The following is a 19280-nucleotide window of genomic DNA, read 5'->3' as shown; positions in this document are numbered from 1 at the left end:
AGTCATGGAAGAAAATACTCAAATGTCACTCTACATGTGTTTTTCTCTTTTACGAAAAAATTTTTAAACAAGAAGAAAAAGAAAATAGGGAGAGAAGGAGTGAAGGAACAAATGAACAAACTTAGTTTTGTTACTATTTAACAAATGGATTGACACTGGCACCTTTGTTTGGTTTTATGTCAAGTAGTTCCACACAATGTGTGTGAAAATATCTTGAGGGATGGGGTGGGCAGTAACACAACAGAACTGACTGGGCATCAGCACACTTTTACCGGCTCTCAGTAGATTTAAATGATACACAGTTTCCACTAGATTTTAAAATTATATTATCTAGCTCTAAAAGTAAACTAAACCTCCCCAAAAATTAATATGAGGACTGAGAAGCATCCTGCAAAACATAAATAAATTTAAAAACCTGCAATTTGAAGATAACCCTCATATGAAGTAATGAATATGCGATATACAATAATGAATAAGTAAATGAACAGTTAGGTAACATAAGAACTGGCTACAGCCATACTGCCAGGTTAAGCAATGCTTCTTAGAAGATGTTTAAACACACACACACACACCCTGTCCCTTCAAGATATAAGTGTGAGAAATTAACTGCTTTTTATTTTATTTTATTTATTATTTTTTTTTTTTTTGCGGTACGTGGACCTCTCACTGTTGTGGCCTCTCCCGTTTCGGAGCGCAGGCTCCGGACACGCAGGCTCAGCGGCCACGGCTCACGGGCCCAGCCGCTCCGCGGCATGTGGGATCTTCCCAGACCGGGGCACGAACCCATATCCCCTGCATCGGCAGGCAGACTCTCAACCACTGCGCCACCCGGGAAGCCCTTAACTGCTTTTTAAATAAATAAGAGAAAACTTGGGAAATACATGTTTAACAATGTGTCCAGCATTAGGTGATTGAGTTCAGTTGTTTTGTTTTACTGAAAATTAAGGGCTTAGACATGCACACATAAAAATTTGGGAGACAAAAATTACCTACCATGTTTGGTTGATTTTGAACACATTTCTTAAAATATGTATATAAATATAATTAAACTCCTTTGATTTGATTTGAAAGGGTAGCCAATTGAAATCAGGAAAGATGGAAAGTCACTTGCTGAACTTCAACAAAACCCTTGCATGATTGGTGGGAATGACAACTTAGTGTCATGATTTGTTAAGTTCTGCCAATGAACTTCATGCATCTGGAGCCACATAATTGTGTGGAAACTTCTTCAGTGCTTCAGACCAAGTATTTAGATTAAACTTAGAATCATACCTTTGGGTCATTTTATCACAGTGTTTCAAAATTTATAAATTCTGGGCTTCCCTGGTGGCGCGGTGGTTGAGAGTCCACCTGCCGATGCAGGGGACATGGGTTTGTGCCCCAGTCCGGGAGGATCCCACATGCCGCGCAGCGGCTGGGCCCGTGAGCCATGGCCACTGAGCCTGCGTGTCCGGAGCCTGTGTTCCGCAATGGGAGAGGCCACAACAGTGAGAGGCCCACGTACCGCAAAAAATATATATATACATATTTGAAGAGTACTGTAGTAATAGATAGATTATATTGCCATATATTTTATCTTTTTCTTGAAAATTGAGTTTCCAGATCTTCTGATTAAACAGAAAAGAAAGTTTGTAACTGAAAGGTGACTGAAATCACAAAAACAACATTATTACTATTACTCAGCTCATGAATATTATGCACAAAACTGTACCTATTGAGAAATGTTATGAGGTAGGTATGTGAGAGATGCTTCCACCTCATCAGTTGTTCATGTAATTTCATCATTAAATACTAAAATACAAGACAAAACAAAAAATATACCTACCAAGTAAGAAGGTACTGAAAATAAGAAGGTGATTTACTTTCATGGGGTAGCTAATAAGATCTTTTCTCCCTCAAGATGAAAAATATGTGACAATTATAGACATTCTATGTGTAATGTCTTACCCTTCGTATGACCTCACCTATTAACCGGTTTAATGATGGTTACTTTGTTAGAATTTACCTAAATAATCTATATCTCACTTCAATTCTTATCGATTATGAATATTATTGAGGTTTGAGGATTCTAGGCTATTCTAGAATTCAAAGATAGTATTGTCAAGAGACCTTTAAGATGGCAGAGGAGTAAGACATGGAGATCACCTTCCTCCTCACAAATGCATCAAAAATACGTGTTCATGTGGAACAACTCCTACAGCACACCTACTGAACGCTGGCAGAAGACCTCAGACCTCCCAAAAGGCAAGAAACTCTCCATGTACCTGGGTAGGGCAAAAGAAGAAAGAAAAAACAGAGAGAAAAGAATAGGGATGGAACCTGCACCTCTGGTAGGGAACTGTGAAGAAGGAAATGTTTCCACACACTAGGAAGCCCCTTCACTGGTGGAAAAGGGGGGAAGCTTCGGAGCTACAGAGAAGAGTGCAGCAACAGGGATGCAGAGGGAAAAGCGGACAGATTCCCGCACAGAGGATTGGTGTCAACCAGCACTCACCAGTCTGAGGGGCTTGTCTGCTCACCTACCGGGGTGGGTGAAAGCTGAGAGCTGAGGCTCAAGCTTCGGAGTTCAGATCCTAGGGAGAGGACAGGAGTTGTATGCGTGAACATAGCCTGAAGGGGGCAAGTGTGACACAACTAACTGGGAGGGAGTCCAGGAAAAAGTCTGGAACTGCCTAAGACTCAACAGTCCATTGCTTTGGGGCGCACGAGGAGAGAAGATTCACAACACTGCCTTAACGAGCTTCAGAGACAGGCACGAGCTACGGCTATCAGCGCGGACCCCAGAGACGGGCATGAGATGCTAAGGCTGCTGCTGCAGCTACCAAGAAGCCTGTGTGCAAGCACAGGTCACTACCCACACCCCCCTTCTGGGGAGCCTGTGCAGCCAGCCACTGCCAGGGTCCCGTAATCCAGGGACAACTTCCCTGGGAGAACACACAGCAGGCCTCAGGCTGTTACAATGTCATGTGGGCCTCTGCAGCCGCAGGCCCCCCCTGCATTCCGTACCCCTCCATCCCCCCAGCCTGAGTGAGGCAGAGCCCTCTAATCAGCTGCTCTTTAACCCACTCCTATCTGGGCGAAGAAGAGATGCCAGAGGGTAACCTACATGCAGAGGCAGGGCCAAATCCAAACCTGAACCCCAGGAGCTGTGCGAACAAAGAGAAAGGGAAATTTCTCTGTGCAGCCTCAGAAGCAGTGGGTTAAATCTCCACAATCAACTCAATGTACCCTGCATCTGTGGAACACTGGAATAGAAAACAAATCATCCCAAAATTGAGGCGGTGGATTTTGGGAGCACCTGTGGACTTGGAGTTTGCTGCATGAGACTGACTACTTTGATTTTTATCTTTATCTTAGTATAGTTTCTAGCACTTGTTATCATTGGTGGATTTTTTTATTGGTTTGGTTGCTCTCTTCTTTATTTTTAAATTACTTTAATAATTTTTATTTTAATAACTTTATTATTTTATTTTATTTATTTTTACTTTCTTTCTTTTTTTTCTCCCTTATCTTCTGAGCCCCATGGCTGACACAGTCTTGGTGCTTCAGCTGGGTATCAGGCATGAGCCTCTGAGGTGGGAGAGGCGAGCTCAGTACACTGGACCACCAGAGACCTCCCAGCCCCATATAATATCAACCGGTGAGAGTTCTCCCAGATATCTCTGCCTCAAAGCTAAGACCAAGCTTCACTCAACGACCACCAAGATCCAGTGCTGGACACCCCATGCCAAACAACTAGCAAGACAGGAACACAACTCCACCCATTAGCAGACAGGCTGCCTAAAATCATAATAAGTTCACAGATAACCAAAAACACACCACCGGACGAGGGCCTGACCACCAGAAAACAAGATCCAGCCTCATCCACCAGAACACAGGCACCAGTCCCCTCCACCAGGAAGCCTACAAAACCAACTAAACCAACATTACCCACTGCGGGCAGACACCAAAAACAACAGGGACTACGAACATGCAGGGTGCGGAAAGGAGACCACAAACACAGTAAGTTAAGTAAGATGGGAAGACAGAGAAATATGCAGCAGATGAAGGAGCAAAGTAAAAACCGACTTAAACAAATGAATGAAGAGGAAATGAAAAAGAATTCAGAATAATGATAGTAAAGATGATCCAAAATCTTGGAAATAGAATGGAGAAAATAAAAGAAATGTTTAACAAGGACCTAGAAGAACTAAAGAGCAAACAAACAATGATGAACAACACAAAAAATGAAATTAAAAATTCTCTGGAAGGAATCAATAGTAGAATAACTGAGGCAGAATAATGGATAAGTGACCCAGAAGATAAAATAGTGGAAATAATTACAGCAGAGAAGAATAAAGTAAAAAGAGTGAAAAGAATCGAGGATAGTCTCAGAGACCTCTGGGACAACATCAAATGCACCAACATTCGAATTATAAGGGTCCCAAAAAGAAGAAGAGAAAAAGAAAGGGACTGAGAAAATATCTTAAGAAATTAGAGTTGAAAACTTCCCTAATACAGGAAAGGAAATAGTCAAGTCCAAGAAGTACAGAGAGTCCCATACAGGATAAATCCAAGGAGAAACACACCGAGACACATATTAATCAAACTATCAAACATTAAATACAAAGAAAAAAATATTAAAAGCAGCAAGGGAAAAGCAACAAATACCATACAAGGGAATCCCCATAAGGTTAACAGCTGATCTTTCAGCAGAAACTCTGCAAGACAGAAAGGAGTGGCAGGACATATTTAAAGCGATGAAAGGGAAGAACCTACAACCAAGATTACTCTCCCCAGCAAGGATATCATTCAGTTTTGACGGACAAATTAAAACCTTTACAGAGAAGCAAAAGCTAAGAGAATTCAGCACAACCAAGCCAGCTTTACAACAAATGCTGAAGGAACTTCTCTGGGCAGGAAACACAAGAGAAGGAAAAGACTTACAATAACAAACCCAAAACAATTAAGAAAATGGTAATAGGAACATACATATCGATAATTACCTTAAATGTAAATGGATTAAATGCTCCAACCAAAAGACATAGGCTGGCTGAATGGATACAAAAACAAGACCCATATATATGCTGTCTACAAGACACGCACTTCAGACCTAGGGATACATACAAACTGGAAGTGAGGGGATGGAAAAAGATATTCCATGCAAATGGAAATCAAAAAAAAGCTGGAGCAGCAATTCTCACATTAGACAAAATAGACTTTAAAATAAAGACTATTACAAGAGACAAAGAAGGACACTACATAATGATCAAGGGATCGATCCAAGAAGAAGATATAACAATTGTAAATATTTATGCACCCAACATAGGAGCACCTCAATACATAAGGCAAATGCTAACAGCCATAAAAGGGGAAAATGACAGTAACACAATCATAGTAGGGGACTTTACCACCCCACATTCACCAATAGACATATCATCCAAAATGAAAATAAATAAGGAAACACAAGCTTTAAATGATACATTAAGCAAGATGGACTTAATTGACATTTAGAGGACATTCCATCCAAAAACAACAGAATACACATTTTTCTCAAGTGCTCATGGAACATTCTCCAGGATAGATCATATCTTGGGTCACAAATCAAGCCTTGGTAAATTTAAGAAAATTGAAATCGTATCAAGTATCTTTTCCAACCACAACGCTATGAGACTAGATATCAATTACAGGAAAAAAACTGTAAAAAATACAAACACATGGAGGCTAGACAATACACTACTAAATAACCAAGAGATCATTAAAGAAATCAAACAGGAAATCAGAAAATACCTAGAAACAAATGACAATGAAAACACAATGGCCCAAAACCTATGGGATGCAGCAAAAGCAGTTCTAAGAGGGAAGTTTATAGCAATACAATCCTACCTCGAAAAACAAGAAAATTCTCAAAAAAAAACAACCTAAACTTACACCTAAAGCAGGTAGAGAAAGAAGAACAAAATAACCCCAAAGTTAGCAGAAGGGAAGAAATCATAAACATCAGATCAGAAATAAATGAAAAAGAAATGAAGGAAACGATAGCAAAAATCAATAAAACAAAAAGCTGGTTCTTTGAGAAGATAAAGGAAATTGGTAAACCATTAGCCAGACTCATCAAGAAAAAAAGAGAGAAGACTCAAATCAATAGAATTAGAAATGAAAAAGGAGAAGTAACAACTGACACTGCAGAAATACAAAGGATCATGAGAGATTAATACAAGCAACTATATGCCAATAAAATGGACAACCTGGAAGAAATGGACAAATTCTTAGAAAAGCACAACCATCCAAGACTGAACTAGGAAGAAACAGAAAATATAAACAAACCAATCACAAGCACTGAAATTGAAACTGTATTAAAAATCTTCCAGCAAACAAAAGCCCAGGAATGGATGGCTTCACAGGTGAATTCTATCAAACATTTAAAGAAGAGCTAACACCTAACCTTCTCAAACTCTTCCAAAATATAGCAGAAGGAGGAACACTACCAAACTCATTCTACGAGGCCACCATCACCCTGATACCAAAACCAGACAAGGATTTCACAGAAAAATAAAACTCCAGGCTAATATCTCTGATGAACATAGATGCAAAAATCCTCCACAAAATACTAGCATACAGAATCCAACAGCACATTAAAAGGGTCATACACCATGATCAAGTGTATCAAGGTCATACACCATGATCATACACCTGGGATCAAGAATCCCAGGAATGCAAGGATTCTTCAATATACACAAATCAATTAATGTGATATGATGCCACATGAACAAATTAAAGGATATAAACCACATAATCTCAATGGATACAGAAAAACCTTTCGACAAAATTCAACACCTATTTATGATAAAAGCTCCCCAGAAAGTAGGCATAGAGGGAAACTCTATGCACATGCACATATGGTCACCTTATCTTTGAGAAAAGAGGCAAGAATATACAATGGAGAAAAGACAGTCTCTTCAATGAGCGGTGCTTGGAAAACTGGACAGCTACATGTAAAATAATAAAATTAGAACACTTCCTAACAGCATACCCAAAAATAAACTCAAAACGGATTAAAGACCTAAATGTAAAGCCAGACTCTACTAAACTCTTTGAGGAAAACATAGGCAGAACACTCTTTGACATAAATCACAGCAAGGTCCTTTTTGACCCACCTCCTAGAGAAATGGAAATAAAAACAAAAATAAACAAATAAGACCTAGTGAAACTTAAAAGCTTTTGCACAGCAAAGGAACCCATAAAGAAGATGAAAAGACAACCCTCAGAATGGGAGAAAATATTTGCAAATGAAGCAGATGAGAAAGGATTAATATCCAAAATATACAAGCAGCTCATGCATCTCAATATGAAAAAAACAAGCCAATCCAAAAATGGGCAGAAGACCTAAATAGATATTTCTCCAAAGAAGATATATAGATTGCCAACAAACACATGAAAAGATGCTCAACATCATTAATCATTAGAGAAATGCAAATCAAAACTACAATGGGGGGTTTCCATGGTGGCGCAGTGGTTGAGAGTCCGCCTGCCGATGCAGGGGACACGGGTTCGTGCCCTGCTGGTCCGGGAAGATCCCACATGCCGTGGAGCAACTAGGCCAGTGAGCCACGACTACTGAGCCTGCGCGTCTGGAGCCTGTGCTCCGCAACAAGAGAGGCCGCGATAGTGAGAGGCCCGCACACCGTGTTGATGAGTGGCCCCCGCTTGCCACAACTAGAGAAAGCCCTTGCACAGAAACAAAGACCCAACACAGCAAAAATAAATAACTAAATTAGTAAATTCCTACCCCCAACATCTTCTTAAAAAAAAAAAACAAAAAAAAAACCTACATTGAGGTATCACCTCACACCAGTCAGAATGGCCATCATCGAAAACTCTACACACAATAAATGCTGGAGAAGATGTGGAGAAAAGGGAACCCTCTTGCACTGTTGGTGGGAATGTAAATTGATACAGTCACTATGGAGAACAGTATGGAGGTTCCTTAAAAAGCTAAAAATAGAGCTACCTTATGACCCAGCAATCCCACTACTGGGCATATACTCTGAGAAAACCATAATTCAAAAAGAGTCATGGACCACAATGTTCATTGCAGCACTACTTACAATAGCCAGGACACGGAAGCAACCTAAGTGTCCATCAACAGATGAATGGATAAAGAAGATGTGGCACATATGTATAGTAGAATATTACTCAGCCCTAAAAAGAAATGAAATTGAGTTATCTGTAGTGAGGTGGATGGACCCAGAGTCTGTTACACAGAGTGAAGTAAGTCAGAAAGAGAAAAACAATTACCATATGCTAACACATATACATGGAATCTAAAAAAAAAAAAAAAAATGGTTCAGAAGAACCTAGGGGCAGGACAGGAATAAAGACGCAGATGTAGAGAATGGACTTGAGGACACGGGGAGGGGGAAGGGTAAGCTTGGACGAAGTGAGAGAGTGGCATGGACATATATACACTACCAAATGTAAAACAGGTAGCTAGGGGGAAACAGCTGCATAACGCAGGGAGATCAGCTCCGTGTTTGTGACCACCTAGAGGGGTGAGATAAGGAGGGTGGGATGGAGACGCAAGAGGGAGGAGATATGGGGATATACGTACATGTATAGCTGATTCACAGAAGAAACTAACACAGCACTGTAAAGCAATTATACTCCAATGAAGACATTAAAAAAACCCCACAAAGACAGTATTGTCACCCTCATTCAGGAGGGAAATATAAAATAGTTCTTTTTTCTTTGTTTACTTGATTTTTTTGTCCATTGTAATAAAAGGGTCAATAATACAGGTTACAAAATCAAAGAAGTATGAAAGCAAACTCATCCAACCCATTAAAGAAGAATCAATAATAAGTTTGAAGGGAGTGAAAAAGCCCAAAGGTTACATGTAAAGCTCACTGAAAGTAGATGCATAGCCTCTGGGAGTTGCAGTAGCCAACTGTGTACAGAACAATTTTTTAAACACACTTTGGACTGTTTTCCTTTTACAGATGAAGAAACTGAGAGGAAGAAAGTTTAAAAGATTTGTTTAAGTTCTCATAGCAAGCTAACTTTTCCCTGTCCCCTATCTACTATACTTTCCACTCTCCTATTGGCTTCCTCTTCAGGCATCTGCTCACTGATTTTCTACCAAGTATTTGATAAGTTCTAATTAAAGAGACTGCAAAATTTTCACCCACTCTATGAAATATGGATTCTTATCCATAGGTCTCTCCTTTTATCCTTGTATATGGATATCAACCAATTAATCAACTTGCTTTCTTTATGTTGCTTATTACCTTAGTCCTCACTAAATTACACCAATATTTTCCACATAACAAAAATGTCATAATTAAATTATATTTTTAACATTTTGGTCCAGTGTAGCCCATGCTGATGCAATACCAAATCATGAATTAAAATATAATTACAAGAGACATCTAAATTTTAGCAATTCCTTCAGTTTTAGGTCAGTTCCTTTTACTTCTGCTAAAGTCAAGTAATATTAAAGATAAATCAGTTTATTAAACTCTCTCCTACAATATAACACATTAATAAACACATTAAAACCTATCCTTCTACATAGTTAACTAAAATACTCACCAAATGATTGCATTCTATAATTCTAGATCATAGAATTTTGAGTGACTTTTTTTCTTCTTAACACTTACTAGTACTTCTTGAATTTTTTAAAAAGGAAATTATTTTGAAAAACTAACAGCCTCATAACTCTTAAAAATGTTTAACACCTCTAGAAAGAAAAAAAGTTACTTTGTCTCACAACTGGTTGGTCTGATATCAGCCTAAAGAATGGATACTGAAAAAATAAATGCAGTGTAATAGAGATTGCATAAACTTTACAGTCTCAAGAAGAATTGGCTTCAAATCCTGGCTTAATGTAATATTCAACATGCTACTTAATTTCCCCATCTTCACCTTTTCATGTTCACCCCCACCTTGGTCCAACCTCACAGTACAAGCCAACAGAATCCACTCGCCATTATGAAAGCTCAGTACCTCTCACCCTGCATCTTGGCAGAACTGTTCCAGTCACAGAATCACTCAGTACTAGTTTACTGTGAAGCTAAACCTTATACCTCAAGAGGACCATCCTTGCTGGCATTGAGCAATGATTCAGGGGGAAAGTTAAAGTTAGGTCAGGAAATACCAACTGATGCTAAAAATAACTTATGTTGCTTAGGCATTAATCAGAAACAATAAGATTGCCCTTTACTTCTTTTCCTCTTTCTCATCAAGCTCTCCATTGCTGCTCATTTTAATCTGGTTTTACCCATTTAAGAACAGTTGTTGCAGGATCACACACTGTAAATTGTATCAGTGGACTCACCTAGCATTGGGTTGGCTCATGCGCCCACCTCTTTGGGAACAGCCACCAAATCACGTAACGTGGGCTCTCATTGAGCAAAACATCTGCTATGTTTAGAACGGCTTCTAGCGAAGATGCATCCTGTCCATTATCATCTTTGTGTAATAGATGAAGAAACAGGCACTGCATCAGAAGGTTATTAACCTGCCTAAATCACTCCCATGTGTTCTGAGATGGAACTGAACTAAACTGAACTCTCTATTCCTCATTAACATAGTCAACTCCCCATTAACAACCATGTTGCAAGGTTGGGCAGAAAGAGGAAACAGAGAAAGAACGGTAATTACAGAGAGGTTGTTTTTTCCTTTCTTTCTACAGATTACTAAAACATTCAAAGAGTCAAATTTAAGAAGACAGTTCATCAGAGCTCATGTTGTCAGACTGAGGTGAGTGGAACTACAACAAAAAATATCTATAAGCATAGATACAACTTGGTGCATTTGATTTTGTTCACAGCATAGATAATGAATGAGACATTCACAAAATGTGTTGCAATATTATGAAAATAGTATCATGGAAAGTTTAAAAACCAATGCCAAAAAGCAAAACATGTCACATACGATCTACTTACTAATCTAAATAACCATATTACTTCAGTTCTTGGTGGGAAAAGGAGGAAAGGGTAGAGAGAGAGTTGGGTGAAGGTACAGCAACAGGGTTATTCTATTATATAACTCCAGGGGATACTATTCACAATGCAGTCTATGTAGCAAACAATGCCTTGTGGAGATGTGCAATGTTGTGGTCCTGGGCACGATTGGAACAATAAACCAACACCAAAAATGGCTTTTTGGGTTTTGTCTGCCTGGAATGCTATAATATAAAGGATGCTGTGGCCAAATACAGATGTGTCTGCTATGAATTAATAACAGACGAAGTAGGGCTTCCCTGGTGGCGCAGTGGTTGAGAGTCCGCCTGCCGATGCAGGGGACACGGGTTCATGCCCCGGTCCGGGAAGATCCCACATGCCGCAGAGCGGCTGGGCCCGTGAGCCATGGCCGCTGAGCCCGCGCGTCCGCAGCCTGTGCTCCGCAATGGGAGAGACCACGACAGTGAGAGGCCCGCATACCGCAAAAAAATAAATAAGTAAATAAATAACAGGCGAAGTAGCAGCACACAAGCTAGTTATTTGCCATTCTTACCTTAGTTGTATATGGACTTATCCTTGTGATGTGATGTGATATTCCTACCAACTAAAAGAGCCACCCTTACTGACCCTACCATAAATATCTCAAATGTCCATATTGCTCAATCCTTCAAATAATATACAAAAGCTCTTCAGAGGGAGAGAAATTATACTATTTCTTTCTCAAATACTAATACCACGAGAAAATTAATTTTTCTTATTCTAGGAAGAGTCACCTAGTTAAGTACCCAGAAGCATAGAGCTCTGGTCAGTTAAGTTTTGCTGAGGAGTTCAAGAAGTAAGAAGAATCCATAGGAAGAGCATTTTCCAAAATGCATTTCAGTCAGTTCAGTGCACATTTACCTTAGTACTTTCTTGAGAAATTCTCTGTACCAGCCACTAGCTTGCAATACTTGTAGGACTGAATCTGCATTTTTTTCTCCTTTTGTTCACTTCCCACTTACTTCTCATTTCACTGCAGTCTGGCTTCTGACCTCACCACAAAATAGTAATTGCTCTTGCCAAGTTCAGCAATGACATCTGAATCACAAACTCCAAAGAAATTATATCAGTCCTCTTCTTGGACCTCTCAACAGTATTTAACACTGTTGAGTTTTCAATCCTTTTTGAAATAGTACCATCCCTTGGTTTCTATGACCCTATACACCCCTGATTTTCCTTTTATCTCTTAAGTTATTCCTTCTCAATTTTCTTTGTTAGTTCTTATTCCTTCTCCTCCTCAAGTGTTGTCAGACTGTGCTGTAAGCCTCTCATCTTCTCAGTTCACACTGAAGCTCCTTTTAGGGGCTTAATTGCCCCTATATGCTAATTATTATTAAAGTTGTATCTCTGGGCTAGTCCTCTCTTCTCATCTCGAGATGTGAATATACACAGCCGTCTACTTGACATCATCATACGGCTATCTTGGACAACTCAACTTTAATAAGTCCAGACCAGAACCTATCATTTCTCCCCCACCAAATATGTTACACTTCTAGTATTGCCTACCTCTATCAATGGTGTCACCTTCAACCCAGATGCTCAAGAAAGAAATATGAGTTATCTCTAAATTCCTCTCTCTCCCTCAACCCAGACATCCATCCATCTAACCTTCACAATTCTATTTCTTAATTATGTTTAAGATCCATAACTTCAAACACACTGCCCTCAACCATCTCTCCTTGTCTATGAACAGCCTTCTAATGAGTCTCCTTTCCTGCAGTCTTGCTTCACTCCACATTCTACATAGCAACCAGAAAGATTTCTTGAAATGAAACGCTAAACATAGTTATTTGCTTAAAGTTCTTCTAACTGCTATTCCTTACCCTTATGATATGTCAAATATCATATATAAACATGTATAATATATGTGCATCAGATATATGTATTCTTGATATATATGTCTCCTTATATATATATATATATATATATATATATATAAAACAAAGTTTACTAAACCTTCCTATATAGGGTTTTCTCCTAAAATCTCTATTTCTGGGGTAGTCTTTTACTACTCTCTACTTTGTTTTTTACTCACAAGTCCCACTAGACTGTTTTCAGTTCTTCACTCTCTCTAGCCTCAAGATCTTCTTATATAAGCTATTCCCTCTGTCTGAAATACACATCCACACACACACCACTTTTTCCCCTTCCCGTTCTGTTTTAAAATATACTGCATCAATAGAAAATTTGAGGTACAGTAAGGCCAACAAATCAGGAGATGATGACTTCTGAAAAGAGAGTTTGTTATTCACAGTTCCCACAAGGAAGGTACATGACTCTTATAGAGTTGTTATGAAGATCAAATAAATGAAGTATAAAACACAGTCCTGTTTGAGTATCTATTTACATGTTTATCATTCACTAAAGATACCTCTTCTTTGAATTGCATATTCATCTTTTCTGGTTTTTTTCTATGATTTGTCTTTTTCTTATTGATTTGTAGGAGTTCTGTGTCTATAGGAGGTACCAAACAATTGTTACTTTGAGTTGCAAATATATTCTCCCTATCTATAGCATTATCTTAACACTTTGTATATGCATCTTTTGTTGTAGAAAATCAGTTGCAAAAGGTCTTACTTAAGAAATCCTTTATCATCTTGTATATAAAGAAAATCTCCCATATTGACTAAAAATTTTAAATTTTTGCTGTTCCTATTCAAGTGCTTTGTTTGTGTGTGACATGAGGAAGATTTTTAATTTTTTACATGAGTTATTTTCCTTCAGGTTTGTGATACCACTTCTATAGTATATTGTTTACATATGTCTATGAGTCTGTTTCTGGATTCCTATTAGACTTAATTATATGAATTCTGTTCCTTCCAATTAAGCTTAGTAATTATGTCATTCAAATAAAACCTAGCACTATGGATTTGCCTATTTCTCCTTGTTCAATATATTTTGAGCACATATTATCAAGCACCTATATGTTTAGAATTATTATATCTGCCTCATGAACTATTTCTTTTAGCAAGGTATTAATCCTTTTTATCACTAATTAATGTCTTTCAATCTTAAAATCTCTTATATCTGATACTATTATGCTACACTGACTTTCTTATGGTTCTTTTTACAACATACCTTATCTTCATTTTCAACATTCATATGTCCTTACAGGTTAGATTCTTCTCCTAAAACAAGAAGACAGCTAGATTACATTTTCAAATGCATTCTGACCATCTTTGCCTTTAACTAGAGAGTTTAGTCAGTTTCAATTTATTGTGATGACAGTTACATTTGGATTTATTTCCTCCATATTATCTTATGTTCTTCATCCTGGTTTTTCTAATGCTTTTTTCTACTATCTTGCCTTCTCTTGTATGACTGTATTTTCATTTTCTTTTTTTCGTTTACTAATTTACAAGTTCTACATTCCATTTATCTTATTTTAGTGATTATTCTTAAAAAATTCTTACAAACAAGGAGAGTTGGTTTAATCCACTACCCTTCTTCCAAATAATACAGGAAACTTGGAAATGTTATTCATATATTACTGATGTTTTAGTTCAACCTTATTTGTAACACCTGCAAATAAATCACTGTAATTATACTGTCAATATCATTTTATTAATTTTTTTAAGTAAACATTTTATTTTGGAATAATTTTAAGTTTACAGAAAGACAGTACAGAACGTTTCTACATACACTTCACCTAGCTTCCCCTAATGTTAACATCTTACATAACTATGGTACATCTGTCAAAAGTAAGAGATTAACATTGGTACATTATTAGACTTTGATTTACTTCGTTTTCACCAGTTCTTCCACTAATGTCCTTTTTCTCCATTTCAGGATCCAACCCAATATACCACATTACATTTAGGGTGTTTGTTTTTTTTAACATCTTTATTGCAGTATAATTGCTTTACAATGGTGTGTTAGCTTCTGCTGCATAACAAAGCGAACCAGCTATAGGCATATATATATCCCCATATCTCCTCCCTCTTGAGTCTCCCTCCCACCCTCCCTATCCCACCCCTGTAGCTGGTCACAAAGCACAAAGTTGATCTCCCTGAGTCATGCAGCTGCTTCCCACTAGCTATCTATTTTACATTTGGTAGTGTATATAGGTCAATGTTACTCTCTCACTTCGTCCCAGCTTACTCTTCCCCCTCCCCGTGTCCTCAAGTCCATTCTCTATGTCTCTGTCTTTATTCCTGTCCTGCCCCTAGGTTCTTCAGAACCTTTGTTGTTGTTTTTCTTTCTTAGATTCCATATATATGTGTTAGCATATGGTATTTGTTTTCCTCTTTCTGACTTACTTCACTCTGCATGATAGACTGGGTCCATCCATCTCACTATAAATAACCCAATTTTGTTTCTTTTTATGGCTGAGTAATATTCCATTGTTCATATGTGCCACATCTTCTTTATCCATTCATCTGTCAATAGACACTTAGGTTGCTTCCATGTCCTGGCTATTGTAAGTAGTGTTGCAATGAACACTGTGGTACATGACACTTTTTGAATTATGGTTTTCTCAGGGTATATGCCCAGTAGTGGGGTTACTGGGTCACATGGTAGTTCTATTTTTACTTTTTTAAGGAACTTCCATACTGTTCTCCACAGAGGCTGTATCAATTTACATTACCACCAACAGAGAAAGTGTTCCCTTTTCTCCACACCCTCTCCACCATTTATTGTTTATAAACTTTTTTATGATGCCATTCTGACCAGTGTGAGGTAATACCTCATTGTAGTTTTGATTTGCATTTCTCTAATGATTAGTGATGTTGAACATCTTTTCATGTCTTTGTTGGTAATCTATATATCTTCTTTGGAGAAATTTCTATTTAGGTCTTCTGCCCATTTTTGGATTGGGTTGTCATTTTTTGACATTGAGCTGCATGAGCTGCTTGCATATTTTGGAGATTAATCCTTTGTCAGTTGCTTCATTTGCAAATATCTTCTCCCATTCTGAAGGTTGTCTTTTCATCTCCTTTACGGTTTCCTTTGCTGTGCAAAAGCTTTTAAGTTTCATTAAGTCCCATTTGTTTATTTTTGTTTTTATTTCCATTTCTCTAGCAGCGGGGTCAAAAAGGATCTTGCTATGATTTATGACAAAGAGTGTTCTGCCTATGTTTTCCTCTAAGAGTTTACTAGAGTCTGGCCTTACATTTAGGTCTTTAATCCATTTTGAGTTTATTTTTGTGTACGGTGTTAGGAAGTGTTCTAATTTCATTTCTTTATGTGTAGCTGTCCAGTTTTCCCAGCACCACTTATTGAAGAGGCTGTCTTTTCTCCATTGCATATTTTTGCCTCCTTTATCAAAAATAAGGTGACCATATGTGCGTGGGTTTATCTCTGGACTTTCTATCCTGCTCCACTGAATTATATTTCTGTTTTTGTTCCAGTACCATACTGTAGTATTGTATGATTGATTACTGTAGCTTTGTAGTATAGTATGAAGTCCAGGAGCCTCATTCTTCCAGCTCTGTTTTTCTCTCTCAAGATTGCTTTGGCTATTCGGCGTCTTTTGTGTTTCCATACAAATTGTGAAATTTTTTGTTGTAGTTCTGTGAAGAATGCCATTGGTAGTTTGATAGGGACTGTATTGAATCTGTAGATTGTTTTCGGTAGTATAGTCATTTTCACAATGTTGATTCTTCCAATCCAAGAACATGGTATATCTCTCCATCTATTTGTATCATCCTTCTTTCATCAGTGTCTTACAGTTTTCTGCATACAGATCTTTTGTCTCCTTGGGTAGGTTTATTCCTAGGTATTTTATTCTTTTTGTTGCAATGGTAAATGGGAGTGTTTCCTTAATTTCTCTTTCAGATATTTCACCATTAGACTATAGGAATGCAAGAGATTTCTGTGCATTACTTTTGTATCCTGCTACTCTACCAAATTCATTGATTAGCTCTAGTAGTTTTCTGGTAGCATCTTTAGGATTCTCTATGTATAGTATCATGTCATCTGCAAACAGTGACAATTTTACTTCTTTTCCGGTTTGGATTCCTTTTCTTTTTCTTCTATGATTGCTGTGGCTAAAACTTCCAAAACTATGTTGAATAATAGTGGTGAGAGTGGGCAACCTTGTCTTGCTCCTGATCTTAGAGGAAATGGTTTCAGTTTTTCACCATTGAGAACGATGTTGGCTGTGGGTTTTTCATATATGTCCTTTATTATGTTGAGGTAAGTTCCCTCTATGCCCACTTTCTGGAGAGTTTTTATCATAAATAAGTGTTGAATTTTGCCAAAAGCTTTATCTGCATATATTGAGATTATCATATGGTTTATATACTTCAATTTGTTAATATGGTGTATCACATTGATTTGCATATATTGAAGAATCCTTGCATCCCGGGGATAAACCCCACTTCATCATGGTGTATGATCCATTTAATGTGTTGTTGGATTCTGTTTGTTAGTATTTTGTTGAGGATTTTTGCACATAATGTTCATCAGAGATACTGACCTGGAATTTTCTTTTTTTGTGACATCTTTGTCTGGTTTTGGTATCAGGGTGATGGTGGCCTCGTAGAATGAGTTTGGGAGTGTTCTCCCTCTGCTATAGTTTGAAGAGTTTGAGAAGGATAGGTGTTAGCTCTTCTCTAAATGTTTGATAGAATTTGCCTGTGAAGCCATCTGGTACTGGGCTTTTGTTTCTTGGAAGATTGTTAATCACAGTTTCAATTTCAGTGCTTGTGATTGGTCAGTTTATATTTTCTATTTCTACCTGGTTCAGTCTTGGAAGGTTGTGCTTTTCTAAGAATTTGCCCATTTCTTCCTGGTTGTCCATTTTATTGGCAAAGAGTTGCTTGTAGTAATCTCTCATGATCCTTTGTATTTCTGCAGTGTCAGTTGTTACTTCTCCTTTTTCATTTCTAATTCTGTTGATTTGAGTCTTCTCCCTTTTTTTCTTGATGAGTCTAGCTAATGGCTTAACAATATTCTTTATCTTCTCAAAGAACCAGCTTTTTGTTTTACTGATCTTTGCTACCGTTTCCTTCATTTCTATTTCATTTTTTTCTGATTTGATCTTTATGATTTCTTTCCTTCTGCTAACTTTGGGGGTTTTTTGTCCTCCTTTCTCTAATTGCTTTAGGTGTAAGTTTAGGTTGTTTATTTGAGATGTTTGTTTCTTGAGGTACAATTGTATTGCTATAAACTTCTACCTTTGAACTACTTTGCTGCATCCCATAGGTTTTGGGCAGTCGTGTTTTCATTGTCATTTGTTTCTAGGTATTTTTTGATTTCCTCTTTGATTTCTTAGTGATCTCTAGGTTATTTAGTAGTGTATTGTTTAGCCTCCATGTGTTTGCATTTTTTTATAGTTTTTTCCTGTAATTGATATCTAGTCTCATAGCGTTGTGGTTGGAAAAGATACTTGATATGATTTCACTTTTCTTAAATTTACCAAGGCTTGATTTGTGACCCAAGACATGATCTATCCTGGAGAATGTTCCATGAGCACTTGAGAAAAATGTGTATTCTGTTGTTTTTGGATGGAATGTCCTCTAAATGTCAATTAAGTCCATCTTGTTTAATGGATCATTTAAAGCTTGTGTTTTATTTATTTTCATTTTGGATGATCTTTACATTGGTGAAAGTGGGGTGTTAAAGTCCCCATTATGATTGTGTTACTATTGATTTCCCCTTTTATGGCTGTTAGCATTTACCTTATGTATTGAGGTGCTCCTATGTTGGGTGCATAAATATTTACAATTGTTATATCTTCTTCTTGGATCGATCTGTTGATCATTATGTAGTGTTCTTTTTTGTTTCTTGTAATTGTCTTTATTTTAAAGTCTATTTTGTCTGATATAAGAAATGCTACTCCAGCTTTCTTTTCATTTCTATTTGCATGTAATATCTTTTTCCATCCCCTCACACTCAGTCTGTATGTGTCTGTAGGTTAAGTGGGTCTCTTGTAGACAGCATATATACAGGTCTTGTTTTTGTATCCATTCAGCCAGTCTATTTCTTTTGGTTGGAGCATTTAATCCATTTGCATTTAAGGTAATTATTGATATGTATGTTCCTATTACCATTTTCTTAATTGTTTTGGGTGTGTTTTTGTAGGTCTTTTCCTTCTCTTGTGTTTCCTGCCTAGAGAAGTTCCTTCAGCATTTGTTGTAAAACTGGTTTGGTGGTGCTGAATTCTCTTACCTTCTGCTTGTCTGTAAATGTTTTAATTTCTCCATCAAATCTGAATGAGATCCTTGCTGGGTAATCTTGGTTGTAGGTTTTTCCCCTTCATCACTTTAAATATGTCCCGCTACTCCCTTTGGGCTTGCAGAGTTTCTGCTGAAAGATCAGCTGTTAACCTTAGGGGGATTCCCTTGTATGTTA

At 37.6% G+C, this 19280-nt stretch overlaps 1 protein-coding gene across 1 annotated transcript in view; it reads left to right on the top strand.

The window, feature by feature from the left end:
• TMPRSS11D (transmembrane serine protease 11D) overlaps window positions 1-19280 on the top strand; it is a 70042-nt gene that overhangs the window by 30738 nt on the left and 20024 nt on the right. The window contains exon 4 of the mRNA XM_030760127.2: window positions 10673-10740. Within this exon, the coding sequence (XP_030615987.1) occupies window positions 10673-10740 (68 nt within the window). The remainder of the gene's footprint in view (window positions 1-10672; window positions 10741-19280) is intronic.

Source organism: Delphinapterus leucas, unplaced genomic scaffold (assembly GCF_059928025.1).
Source record: "Delphinapterus leucas isolate spDelLeu-1000000601 "Yukka" unplaced genomic scaffold, BTC_Dleu_Yukka2 spDelLeu_asBTCV2_sq60, whole genome shotgun sequence".
NCBI lineage: Eukaryota > Metazoa > Chordata > Mammalia > Artiodactyla > Monodontidae > Delphinapterus > Delphinapterus leucas.
The sequence above is the reverse complement of the archived record's forward strand: the minus strand, read 5'-3'. Positions and strand labels throughout refer to the sequence as shown.